General features: G+C 44.8%; 1 protein-coding gene across 2 annotated transcripts in view; it reads right to left on the reverse strand.

Annotated features, from left to right (window-relative positions):
* Positions 1–13,635, reverse strand: part of LOC120980783 (USP6 N-terminal-like protein) — a 188,414-nt gene that overhangs the window by 53,449 nt on the left and 121,330 nt on the right. For both annotated transcript variants that reach the window (XM_040410063.1, XM_040410062.1), the window contains one exon: positions 8,379–8,499. In XM_040410063.1, the coding sequence (XP_040265997.1) occupies positions 8,379–8,499 (121 nt within the window). The remainder of the gene's footprint in view (positions 1–8,378; positions 8,500–13,635) is intronic.

The following is a 13,635-nucleotide window of genomic DNA, read 5'->3' on the forward strand; positions in this document are numbered from 1 at the left end:
AAAATTAACTATCTGGGTACCCTCACATAACATAAAATACAATTCCAAAGACAGATTTAAGCTGTGCGGCCGGTCTGTCTTCTCCTTTAAAGTTAGTATGGGCCATAATCCTGAGGCAAGAGGCTGGTAGCCAGGCCCCTCCGAAACCCAGTAGCGAGGTTGGTTTCGCCACAGTCCCTAAGGATCCTAAATGTAACTATTTACCCATCATATTACCTTGAGAGGTTCTATTTAGAATCAACTAACCTAAGCTTGAAGAAAGGTAATGTATGCAGCACTAAGGCTTTTTTCACATCTGCATTTACTGAATCTCCATCACAGATTTCATCAAAAAAGCTGGACAAAACAGCGCAGCCAGGCTCCCTGACAAACCCAACCGACCTAAATGCACAGACGTGAACAAATCCTTAGGATAAAAATAATAGTGTATTACAATTCTATCAAGAGGTAATAAAGGCACTATTAACTTTTAGAAAGAATGATCTACAGTAGTTCTGTAACCAGCCCTTTAAAATCATAATGTACAAATCTTATGCTTTATGAAAAGCAATTATACTTTAGTGAAGCTAACCATGAAATTGATGTGAATGAATGCAACTACTGACTGTGTAATAATTTTCTAACTAGCATGTTAGTTCCTCCACTGGCTGCACTGTATGATGCCCTGTCTTTTTATTCTCCCCACACCTCCTGGCCAGCACTCAATATCAGCCAGAAGCCTTGCAAAGACCCCTGTCACGGTAAGTAAGATAAGGGAAGGAAACAGAACACGGCAAAGCAAACAAAACAACTGACTAGGCCCCAAATGCTAGGGAACAAAGGGGTCACCTCCTAGCAATCCCTAAAACACTTTCCCTAAGCTGCTAGGCCCATGCGCATATCTCGATGGTAGATATGCACATGCCCACATGACTATAACACACTGAACCAAACCCTCAGCTGTAGGGAAGAGGGAAAGAGACACCCAGCTCCTTCAACAACCAAAGAAGCTAGCGTCACCCTAGAGGCCTAGTAAAAACAGACACAGAAGGTAAAAGGGAAAAGGACTTATCTAGAGATGTGTTGGAGCGGACGATCCACCAAACTTCCAGAACTCACACAAGCCAGAACTATAACCCGCAAAGGCTATAGGGAGAGGGAGGAATAATAAATAGTCTTTACGAAAAAGAAGCCAGCGGCCATAGAAGACTTAGATGGTCTAATATGTCCCTTTGCCAAACTCTCGGCAGTATACTCCCACATAGCTACTCTTTCGGGTTGAGAAAGATTATATAACCAAGATTTTAGCAATTTTGCTCCGGGGATAAGATTGACCGGACAATCATACTCTCGGTGAGGGGGCAACTCCTAAGCTTCAACCTCCGAGAAAACGTCCGAAAAATCCGAAAGAAACTGAGGCAAAACCTTAGTGGACACCCCCGAAATAGAGGCACTAAGACATTTGTTCATACAAAATTCACTCCAATTACTGATTTGTCTTGTTTGCCAGTCAATGGTAGGGTTATGTTTTATCAACCATGGTAAACCCAGAACCATCGGAGCAGGCAAACCTTTCATAACAAAACAAGAAATGAACTCAACATGAGAATCACCCTCAAATGAATATCCTGAACAATATGAGTTTCACATCTTTGCGAGGGGGGGGGGGGGGGGGGCGGAATCTATAGCAAACACTGGTAACTCTTTCTTAATGCGCAAGTTTTAAAACCATGACTCTGAAGAAATTGAAAATCAATAAGATTAACCCCTGCGCCACTGTCAACAAATACCTTTAACTCAACATTTCCAGAATCTAGCGTCACCATGGCAGGCAGGAGGAATCGGGTACTGCAGGTAGGATACGAATATGCCTGCTCTGACTCCCCATTCACACTAACAAGATTAAGGGAGCTTTTTTTTTTCTTTTAAGGAATCCCCTATTTGTTTTTCAATACCACTTTGAGGTTTAATAAAAGGGCACGCATTAACGAAATTACCTTCTTTACCACAGAAATAACACAGTCTAGTCAGCTTCCTAAAATTCCTATGTTACCAGAGCAAGAAGTAACCTGACCCAATTGCATAGGCTCCTCTCCAGCCCCTAATTCAAGTGTCATAGTACCCCGAGGGACAGGAGGGACTGATTCCCCACCAGACAGAACCCCCTGCCCGAGGGAAACCTTGCACCTCTCCCTAAGACGTCCATCAATCCCTATGGCCAAAGACATGGCCGCCTCCAAAGAATCAGGTTTTTCATGAAATGCAAGGGCATCTTTTAATCTCTCAGATATCCCCTGACAGAAGTGACTACGGAGTGCAGGATCATTCCACTCTGAGTCAGTCGCCCATCTTCTAAATTCAGCACAATACAACTCAGCAGTACATTCTCCCTGGCACAAGCTGCGCAACTTAGATTCAGCCATAGAGACCCGGTCTGGGTCATCATAAATCAGGCCTAGGGCTCCGAAAAATTCATCCACCGACCGGAGGGACTGTGAACCAGTCAGCAGAGAAAAAGCCCAAGACTGAGAGTCACCTTTTAGCAGAGAAATAATAATCCCTACTCTTTGGTTTTCGTCTCCAGATGAAATGGGACGCAGACGAAAATACAATTTACAGGACTCCCTGAACCAAACAAAGTTATCACTTCCCCCGGATAACCTATCAGGGAGAGCGACCTTAGGTTCCAGGCAGACCTGGTTTCCCCCGGCGGCGCCGGACGCCAAAGTACTCCGACAACGTGCAACCGAATTGCGAAGGTCAGCTACCTCCAAAGACAATTCCTGCATGTGATCAACCAAAGCATTAATAGTTTCCATTTTGCAAACAGCAAGGGAAAAAATTACGGTACGGCAGGTTATAATGTCACGGTAGGTAAGATAAGGGAAGGAAACAGAACACGGCAAAGCAAACAAAACAACTGACTAGGCCCCAAAATACTAGGGAACAAAGGGGTCACCTCCTAGCAATCCCTAAAACACTTTCCCTAAGCTGCTATGCCCATGTGTAGGGATGTCCCGATACCATTTTTTTAAGACTGAGTACGAGTACCGATACTTTTATTTAAGTACTCACCGATACCAATTACCGATACTAATTTTAACAATAAAATACACACACATGTATTTTCTGACCACTGACCAACCAAAAGGCCCAAAAACAGAACTATAACATTCCAAGGAGACGTTATACTGTATGGGGGCAGCCACAAGGAGACGTTATACTGTATGGGGGCAGCCACAAGGAGACGTTATACTGTATGGGGGCAGCTACAAGGAGACGTTATACTGTATGGGGGGCAGCCATATGGAGACGTTATACTGTATGGGGCAACCACAAGAAGACATTACACTGTATGGGGGCCACAAGGAGACGTTATACTGTATGGGGCAACCACAAGGAGACATTACACTGTATGGGGGCCACAAGGAGATGTTATACTGTATGGGGCAGCCACAAGGAGATGTTATACTGTATGGGGGCAGCCACAAGGAGACGTTATACTGTATGGGGGCAGCCACAAGAAGACGTTATACTGTATGGGGCGGCCACAAGGAGACGTTACACTGTATGGGGGCAGCCACAAGGAGACGTTATACTGTATGGGGGCAGCCACAAGAAGACGTTATACTGTATGGGGGCGGCCACAAGAAGACGTTATACTGTATGGGGGCGGCCACAAGGAGACGTTATACTGTATGGGGGCGGCCACAAGGAGACGTTATACTGTATGGGGGGCGGCCACAAGGAGACGCTACACTGTATGGGGGCGGCCACAAGGAGACGTTACACTGTATGGGGGCAGCCACAAGGAGACGTTACACTGCATGGGGCGGCCACAAGGAGACGTTACACTGTATGGGGGCGGCCACAAGGAGACGTTACACTGCATGGGGCGGCCACAAGGACACGTTACACTGTATGGGGCGGCCACAAGGAGACGTTACACTGTATGGGGGCGGCCACAAGGAGACGTTACACTGCATGGGGCGGCCACAAGGACACGTTACACTGTATGGGGCGGCCACAAGGAGACGTTACACTGTATGGGGCAGCCACAAGGAGACGTTATACTGTATGGGGGCCACAAGGAGACATTATACTGTATGGGGGCAGCCACAAGGAGACACCACTGTATGGGGGCAGCCACAAGGAGACGTTACACTGTATGGGGGCAGCCACAAGGAGACGTTATACTGTATGGGGCGGCCACAAGGAGACGTTATACTGTATGGGGCGGCCACAAGGAGACGTTACACTGTATGGGGGCGGCCACAAGGAGAGGTTATACTGTATGGGGGCGGCCACAAGGAGACGTTACACTGTATGGGGGCAGCCACAAGGAGAGGTTACATTGTATGGGGCGGCCACAAGGAGACGTTACACTGTATGGGGCGGCCACAAGGAGACGTTACACTGTATGGGGCGGCCACAAGGAGACATTATACTGTATGGGGGCAGCCACAAGGAGACGTTACACTGTATGGGGCGGCCACAAGGAGACATTATACTGTATGGGGGCAGCCACAAGGAGACGTTACACTGTATGGGGGGCAGCCACAAGGAGAGGTTATACTGTATGGGGGGCAGCCACAAGGAGACGTTATACTGTATGGGGGCAGCCACAAGGAGACGTTATACTGTATGGGGGGCAGCCACAAGGAGACATTATACTGTATGGGGGCAGCCACAAGGAGACGTTACACTGTATGGGACGGCCACAAGGAGACATTATACTGTATGGGGGCAGCCACAAGGAGACGTTACACTGTATGGGACGGCCACAAGGAGACGTTACACTGTATGGGGGCGGCCACAAGGAGACATTATACTGTATGGGGGCAGCCAAAAGGAGACGTTACACTGTATGGGACGGCCACAAGGAGACGTTATACTGTATGGGACGGCCACAAGGAGACGCTACTGTAAGGAGTCAGGAAAACAATTTTTGAAGCCCCCCTCCTCAGTATAATAGTCTTGTGGCCATCATACAGTAATGTATATTTCTTCTTGCCCTAATGCCTGCTTTTAGAGATCAATGTGCAGCTTGCAAGCAGGAAGGGAAGGACCAGGGCCATAGAAGACAGACACTATCACCTTTGGAGGGACTCGCTCCTGGCAAACACAGCTCTGCTGCAGTGAATGCAGTGGAGCAGACTGATGTAATTACAATGTATAGTTATTGCAGGGACTCAGAGAATCGTCTGAGAGTTTATTAGTTAAAAGAAACTAATGAGTCAGAGACTGTGTCACCGAGTCCCTGCCAGAATTCCTGCTCTGCTACATGCACCCTGTACACACCCAGCTCCACTACATGCTATGCTAATAATGCCCCCCCCTTCCCCCGGACGGACTTACAGGGAGCCGCAGAGCAGGAAGCCTGGCAGGGACTCGGTGACACAGTCGGTGACTCATTAGATTCTTTTAACTAATAAACTGTCAGACGATTCTCTGAGTCCCTGCACTACGCTCCCTGTGCTGTGAGTCTCTGATTGGTTGGAGGGCGGGGCGGGGCGGAGCTAGCTTCCACTGTTGGCTCCTATTACACAGTGCCTGCTGCTGCCTCTGAAGCTGTTAGCTGTGCGAGGTGCAGGGGCAGGCTGCGGACGGACACAGACACATAGAAGCGGCGCACAGGTATCGGCAGTGGTATCGGGGACATTTGCACGAGTACATGTACTCGTGCAAATGCCCGGTATCGGTCCCAATACCGATACTGGTATCGGTATCGGGACATCCCTACCCATGTGCATATCTCGATGGTAGATATGCACGTGCCCACATACCTAAGACTATAACACACTGAACCAAACCCTCAGCTGTAAGGAAGAGGGAAAGAGACACCCAGCTCCTTCAACAACCGAAGAAGCTAGCGTCACCCTAGAGGCCTAGTAAAAACAGACACAGAAGGAAAAAGGACTTATCTAGAGATGTGTTGGAGCAGACGATCCACCAAATTTCCAGAGCTCACACAAGGCAGAACTATAACCCGCAAAGGCTATAGGGAATAAATAGCCTCACCAATTACCTACAGAACACCTGGGAGGAGGTGGGATTCTGTAGAAACCCACAACAAACCAAACTGTCAGATCGAGTCACGTGCAGCAACTCTGACAGATCTCCTAAGAACATCCACAGGGCAGGGCGTGACAGCCCGAATATCTGCCAAGTATGGAAGCCTATTTAGGCCTTGCCACAGGTAGGACTCCCTGGTAAAATACATTGTAATAGGTAACTATTGCAGAATATTATTATAGCTTATGTGCACAGCCCCCAGTCTCCCCCCACCAGATCATTCTTCTGGATCATTAAGCTGCCTGGCTTCCCCACTTCCTATCGTCTGAATTACCAACTCTTATGGGTGATTTTAAGATCCCCACTGACTATCCTACGTACCCATCAGCATCTCACTTTCTTTCTATAACCTCCTCTTTTGGCCTCTCACAACTCACTTCCACTACCATGCACAAAGACGACAATACACTTTATCTAGTTTTCTTCCGCCTCTGCTCAGTCTCTGACTTTGTAGTCAGAAAGTGGGAAGGGTGAGTTGACAATCTTCTTTCCTTTACTATACAGACCTCTCACGCTTCTCATGACATTCCTACCTTTCACACATACAGAAACCTACACACCATTAACTCACCGACACTCTACAGTTATCTTTTGCCCTAATCTCTTCCATCTCTTGTCCAGATATAGCTGCCAATCATTACAACCATACCCTCAAAACCACCCTGGATGACGAAGTTCCAATTACAATCTGACCTTCTCGACGTAGAAAGCGGCAGCCCTGGTACAGACTTGAAACACGTTTTTTTTTCCAGCAGAGCTCTAAGTGCGCTGAACACTTATAGAGAAAATCATGAATATGTGCAGATTTCCTCCATTATGGAATTTATGCTGAAGAGCCACAACTCAGCCATCCTCCTCTCATCTCTTCAATCTCAAATAACCCAATACAACTGTTTTATACTTTTCACTCCCTTCTAAGCCCCAAAGCGCATGTGCTCATCACTGACCTCTATGCTGAAGACCTGGCTACTTACTCCAGATATAAGATTGGTAACATTCAGCAGGAAAAATCTCCCAGTCCCCAAGAAGCTTTGATCCTACTCTCTCCCATACTTCCTCGCATTCTCTTTCCTCATTTGACCCTATAACAGAAGAAGCAGTGATCCTATTTCAGCACACCTCCTCTAGTCTCTCTCCCCGGCTGTCATTAATAAACTAATTACAATACTTAACCCCTCACTTCTGGCATCTTTCTGTCCACTTTCAAACATTCTGTTATAATCACACTACTAAAAACAAAACCACCATCTCTTGACCCGAACTTTGCTGCTAACTACTCACCTGTTTCTAACCACATTCATCTCTAAACTCATGGAAAACCACAACTACTCTCAATTAATAAGCTATCTTTCTGCAAACTCTCTTCTTGACCCATTATAATCTGGCTTTCAGCCCCTCCACTCTACAGAAACGGTCCTTACTAAAGTGTCTAACGATCTCCTGATAGCAAAAAGGAATGTCAACTATTCTCTACTGATTCTTCTGGATCGCTGTGCACCATTTGATATGATAGACCACAAACTCCTCCTAACCATACTCCACTCAACTGGCCGTAAGGACACTGCTCTCTCCGCTTCTTTAGTGTATCATTCACTGATACTACTACTTATTCTCATGATTTTGATGTTGGGGTTCCTCAGGGTTAAGTTAGGGCCTCTCCTTTTCCATTTCTACAAAGCCCCTATCGGACAGACCATCAGTAGATTTGTTTTTCAGTACCATCTCTATGCTGATGACACCCAACTATACAACATAATGTCCTGTCTCTATCTGAAACTGAACCTCTCAAAAACTGACCTTCACTGGTTGCCCATCCACCACAGAACACAGTTCAAACTTCTCACCCACAAAGCTCTCCACAGTGCTGCACCTCCATACATATCCTCGCTCGTCTCAGTCTACCACCCTACTCGCGCTCTCTGTTCTGCCAAAGGTCTAAGACTTGCTACTAGAAGTTGAATCTACAACTGGGTGCTACCAATTGGGGGGGGGAGGGGTGGTAGTGTCCTTGCACCATTTGACATTGGCAACACTGATTGGGCAGTGTCATACTGTGGCAGGGACACACACCCAACTGGTAACACCCAGTTTGTAACGTATTCATAAACTTCTAGGAGCAATAACTGAGGAATGGAACATAAAAGGTATATGAAAAGATGCTCCAGAATCGTTACAGCATGAGAAATCAAACTATTAGTAAAACAGACATGTCAGGAGAAGTGACAGTTCATATTTAAATAAAGGATTTTTAGAGCAAAAGAAAAATAATTTGTAAATTCTGTAAAACAAGAGAACATATTTTCACACTTCATGGATGAACTCACCATGCATTGCATGCCTTTGGTTGGTCAACAGTTGCGCTAGAGCCCAGAAAGCATCTTCTTCGTTCAGATACATAAGCAGCACAGCAGCAATTTGACTCATCCCCTGACAATAACTGACTTCCTGTGGAGTTAACATACAGCATTATTAGTCCCAGTTGCACACACCAGTATACAGAAGGTGTTGTTGGGAAGCAAAACATTTCATTTCTATTTCTATCACTGCAACATATTCTGCAGAGCAGCATAACTTGTGTTTACCATTATGCATCCCTTGCCCTAATGGGGCCTGCTTAAACATACAATATTTGATAAGAAGCCCATCAGTGTGTTTAGTACCTGGAGGAAGCCAATGCAAACATACTTCTAACATACAAACTGCACTTGTTGTTGGCCCAGGTCTGATTTAAACTCACTCTGCAAGGCAACACTTCTTTCACTAATTTCTGAACCACTGTGCTTCCTAATTAAAAGGGTTTATCTTATGATTAAAGTATGAAATGAAAATCAGACATTATGTAGTACATGGAAATCGGTTTCTAACAAAGCTAGAACCAGCCCTGTACCGCACATGGATCCAGAGATAGTCCCATCTATTGCTCTGCTAGATTTATATCAAGCTGGCAGCTCAAGGCGAGTGTCTATTCTGCTGGAGCTCAGGGGGCGTGTCCAGGCTCTCCCCATCACAGCTCAGGGGGCGTGTCCAGGCTCTCCCTATCACAGCTCAGGGGGCGTGTCCAGGCTCTCCCTATCACAGCTCAGGGGGCGTGTCCAGGCTCTCCCTATCAACTCAGGAGGCAGCTGAAGGATGAAACTGAGCATGTGCGGCCATATCGGTGAGCAGGGCAAAGAAATAAGAAACAAAACAAAGCAGGTGGAGCTATACATTTTAACTAATAACTGATTGGCTATGTTACATTTTTAATTATATGCAATTATGAAAGGATCCAGGTGCTGGTTTGAAAACTGTAGAATATTTTTCATGGGACAACCTCTTTAACACAGAGCTAAAATGGCTCTGCCCAGTAGAAGTGCCCACATTGGATCTCAAAATCTTGTTCACAAAGATTTACAAAATTACTTGTGGTGCATATTTCTAAAATATCACCAGCACACCTGTTTTTTTTTTTTTTTTATTAAGGACGGGTGTGCTGGCGATATGTCAGCAATATGTAATAAAAAAGTTAGTGTAGCCACTGAGTTATTCAATAAAATTTATCTGTATAGTACCACCTGCTATTTGTTCAGCTACCTGCTGGAAAGCTGTTCAAGCGTCCTTTTTTTTTATCATTTCATTAGCAGGATCACGGACAGATTTTTTTTCTGCAAGTGGCTGGAAGGATGTCCCTCACACTCTTGGGCTCTATCTAGCAAGTCTTCCTCCACCTGTCCACCCTACTTGTGAGTGACCACTGTAGCATCCAACCAGTAGCCTGCTACAGCACTAAGGCTAGCGCGCCTTTTCTTCCCGGTATTGAGATCCGTCATTGGAAAAAAGAGGCAAACAATGTCAATGGGGACAAAACTGAACTGAACGTAACGGAGTGCACCAGAATGCATTCCGTTCGGTGGATAGAAAAACACTTCAAACTGCGTTTTTGAGTGCATCATGGAATGCGGAGCAAGATGGATCAGGCATGAAACACAATGCAAGTCAATGGTGCTGGATCCATTTTCCCAGACACAAAAGAAAACCGATCTGCCCCCCATTGACTTACAATGGTTTTACTGCCGAATCCGGATGGCTATTTTAAAGATAATACAACCGGATCCCTTCAGATGCAGACGGTTGTATTATCCTTACTGAAGCGTTTTTGCTGATCAATGACGGATCCAGCAAAAACGCAGATGTGAAAGTAGCCTTACTGAAGAGCAGACGGGAGGGGTTGTGAAACCGCTCTCTGCAGAGAGCTGGAAACACTTTAGTACAAAGGAGGCACTTGAGGAAGCATCCATGAAAATTAAAACTTCTGTCACAGTGATGCCGACAAAAAACTATATACAAAAATATGCTTTAAGGGAATCTGTCACCTCCCCCAAGCCCTGTGAAGTGCAGAACTACATGAATAATACTGCTGCCCCTGACTCTGGACCACTAAGTTGTATGACCATGCTCACCCCTGCTCCCACACTGTGCACACACAAACCAGCACTGGAATACATTGAGAGGACTCAACCTGGAGTCCTCTACATTATATGTGCATCCTCATAAGTCCTCGTCATGTTTGCAGGTGCACAATAAAGGAACTGGTGAGAGTATGGATATACAAATTAGAAATCTGGAGTCAGGGGCAGCAGTACTATTCATGTAGTACTGTACTTCACAGGGCTAGGAGAGAGGTGACAGACCCTGTCTAAACAGCTTTCCAGGTCTCCTATATATCGCTGCAGTGTGAAAACTGCTGACAGACTCCCTTTGATTCGTGCAGTATTATTGATATGTGTATATATGTATATGGGCCCCTTTATATGGCCAATAGGGATATATATTTCCTGTATGGCCATGTATATATTGGCCCTGTATGGCAAGTGGGGACATATGTATGTCCCCTGTATGTGATGCCCCAGGTATATGCAAGTGTGTGTATATATAGATATGTGTGTATGTATTTGCACACATGTCTAGGTATATACACTTATGTCAGCATGACAGTATGTATGTGGGCATATTGCTGCCCATTCATACCCCCGGTTTTGTATATACAGGGAGTGCAGAATTATTAGGCAAGTTGTATTTTTGAGGATTAATTTTATTATTGAACAACAACCATGTTCTCAATGAACCCAAAAAAACTCATTAATATCAAAGCTGAATATTTTTGGAAGTAGTTTTTAGTTTTAGCTATTTTAGGGGGATATCTGTGTGTGCAGGTGACTATTACTGTGCATAATTATTAGGCAACTTAACAAAAAACAAATATATACCCATTTCAATTATTTTTTTTTACCAGTGAAACCAATATAACATCTCAACCTTTTACAAATATACATTTCTGACATTCAAAAACAAAACAAAAACAAATCAGTGACCAATATAGCCACCTTTCTTTGCAAGGACACTCAAAAGCCTGCCATCCATGGATTCTGTCAGTGTTTTGATCTGTTCACCATCAACATTGCGTGCAGCAGCAACCACAGCCTCCCAGACACTGTTCAGAGAGGTGTACTGTTTTCCCTCCTTGTAAATTTTACATTTGATGATGGACCACAGGTTCTCAATGGGGTTCAGATCAGGTGAACAAGGAGGCCATGTCATTAGATTTTCTTCTTTTATACCCTTTCTTGCCAGCCACGCTGTGGAGTACTTGGACGCGTGTGATGGAGCATTGTCCTGCATGAAAATCATGTTTTTCTTGAAGGATGCAGACTTCTTCCTGTACCACTGCTTGAAGAAGGTGTCTTCCAGAAACTGGCAGTAGGACTGGGAGTTGAGCTTGACTCCATCCTCAACCCGAAAAGGCCCCACAAGCTCATCTTTGATGATACCAGCCCAAACCAGTACTCCACCTCCACCTTGCTGGCGTCTGAGTCGGACTGGAGCTCTCTGCCCTTTACCAATCCAGCCACGGGCCCATCCATCTGGCCCATCAAGACTCACTCTCATTTCATCAGTCCATAAAACCTTAGAAAAATCAGTCTTGAGATATTTCTTGGCCCAGTCTTGACGTTTCAGCTTGTGTGTCTTGTTCAGTGGTGGTCGTCTTTCAGCCTTTCTTACCTTGGCCATGTCTCTGAGTATTGCACACCTTGTGCTTTTGGGCACTCCAGTGATGTTGCAGCTCTGAAATATGGCCAAACTGGTGGCAAGTGGCATCTTGGCAGCTGCACGCTTGACTTTTCTCAGTTCATGGGCAGTTATTTTGCGCCTTGGTTTTTCCACACGCTTCTTGCGACCCTGTTGACTATTTTGAATGAAACGCTTGATTGTTCGATGATCACGCTTTAGAAGCTTTGCAATTTTAAGAGTGCTGCATCCCTCTGCAAGATATCTCACTATTTTTGACTTTTCTGAGCCTGTCAAGTCCTTCTTTTGACCCCTTCTCATTACAGAGATGCACATCACCTAATATGCTCAATTGGTAGTAGGCTTTCGAGCCTATACAGCTTGGAGTAAGACAACATGCATAAAGAGGATGATGTGGTCAAAATACTCATTTGCCTAATAATTCTGCACGCAGTGTATGTGTGTGTATATGTTTATAGATGTGCCCCAAGCATCTGTGGATATATATATATATATATATATATATATATACATACAGTACAGACCAAAGGTTTGGACACACCTTCTCATTCAAAGAGTTTTCTTTATTTTCATGACTAAGAAGGCATCAAAACTATGAATTAACACATGTGGAATTATATACATAACAAACAAGTGTGAAACAACAGAAAATATGTCATATTCTAGGTTCTTCAAAGTAGCCACATTTTGCTTTGATTACTGCTTTGCACACTCTTGGCATTCTCTTGATGAGCTTCAAGAGGTAGTCCCCTGAAATGGTCTTCCAACAGTCTTGAAGGAGTTCCCAGAGATGCTTAGCACTTGTTGGCCCTTTTGCCTTCACTCTGCGGTCCAGCTCACCCCAAACCATCTCGATTGGGTTCAGGTCCGGTGACTGTGGAGGCCAGGTCATCTGGCGCAGCACCCCATCACTCTCCTTCATGGTCAAATAGCCCTTACTTTCAAAGTTTGCCCAATTTTTCGGCTGACTGACTGACCTTCATTTCTTAAAGTAATGATGGACACTCGTTTTTCTTTACTTAGCTGCTTTTTTCTTGCCATAATACAAATTCTAACAGTCTATTCAGTAGGACTATCAGCTGTGTATCCACCTGACTTCTCCTCAACGCAACTGATGGTCCCAACACCATTTATAAGGCAAGAAATCCCACTTATTAAACCTGACAGGGCACACCTGTGAAGTTAAAACCATTTCAGGGGACTACTTGAAGCTCATCAAGAGAATGCCAAGAGTGTGCAAAGCAGTAATCAAAGCAAAAGGTGGCTACTTTGAAGAACCTAGAATATGACATATTTTCAGTTGTTTCACACTTGTTTGTTATATATATAACTCCACATGTGTTAATTCATAGTTTTGATGCCGTCAGTGTGAATCTACAATTTTCATAGTCATGAAAATAAAGAAAACTCTTTGAATGAGAAGGTGTGTCCAAACTTTTGGTCTGTACTGTATATGTAGAGGGAAGTGAATTAAATATTCCCTAGATTCAATTCCCTATCAACTCTTATCAACAG

The sequence above is a fragment of the Bufo bufo genome, chromosome 10 (genome assembly GCF_905171765.1).
Source record: "Bufo bufo chromosome 10, aBufBuf1.1, whole genome shotgun sequence".
Taxonomy (NCBI): domain Eukaryota; kingdom Metazoa; phylum Chordata; class Amphibia; order Anura; family Bufonidae; genus Bufo; species Bufo bufo.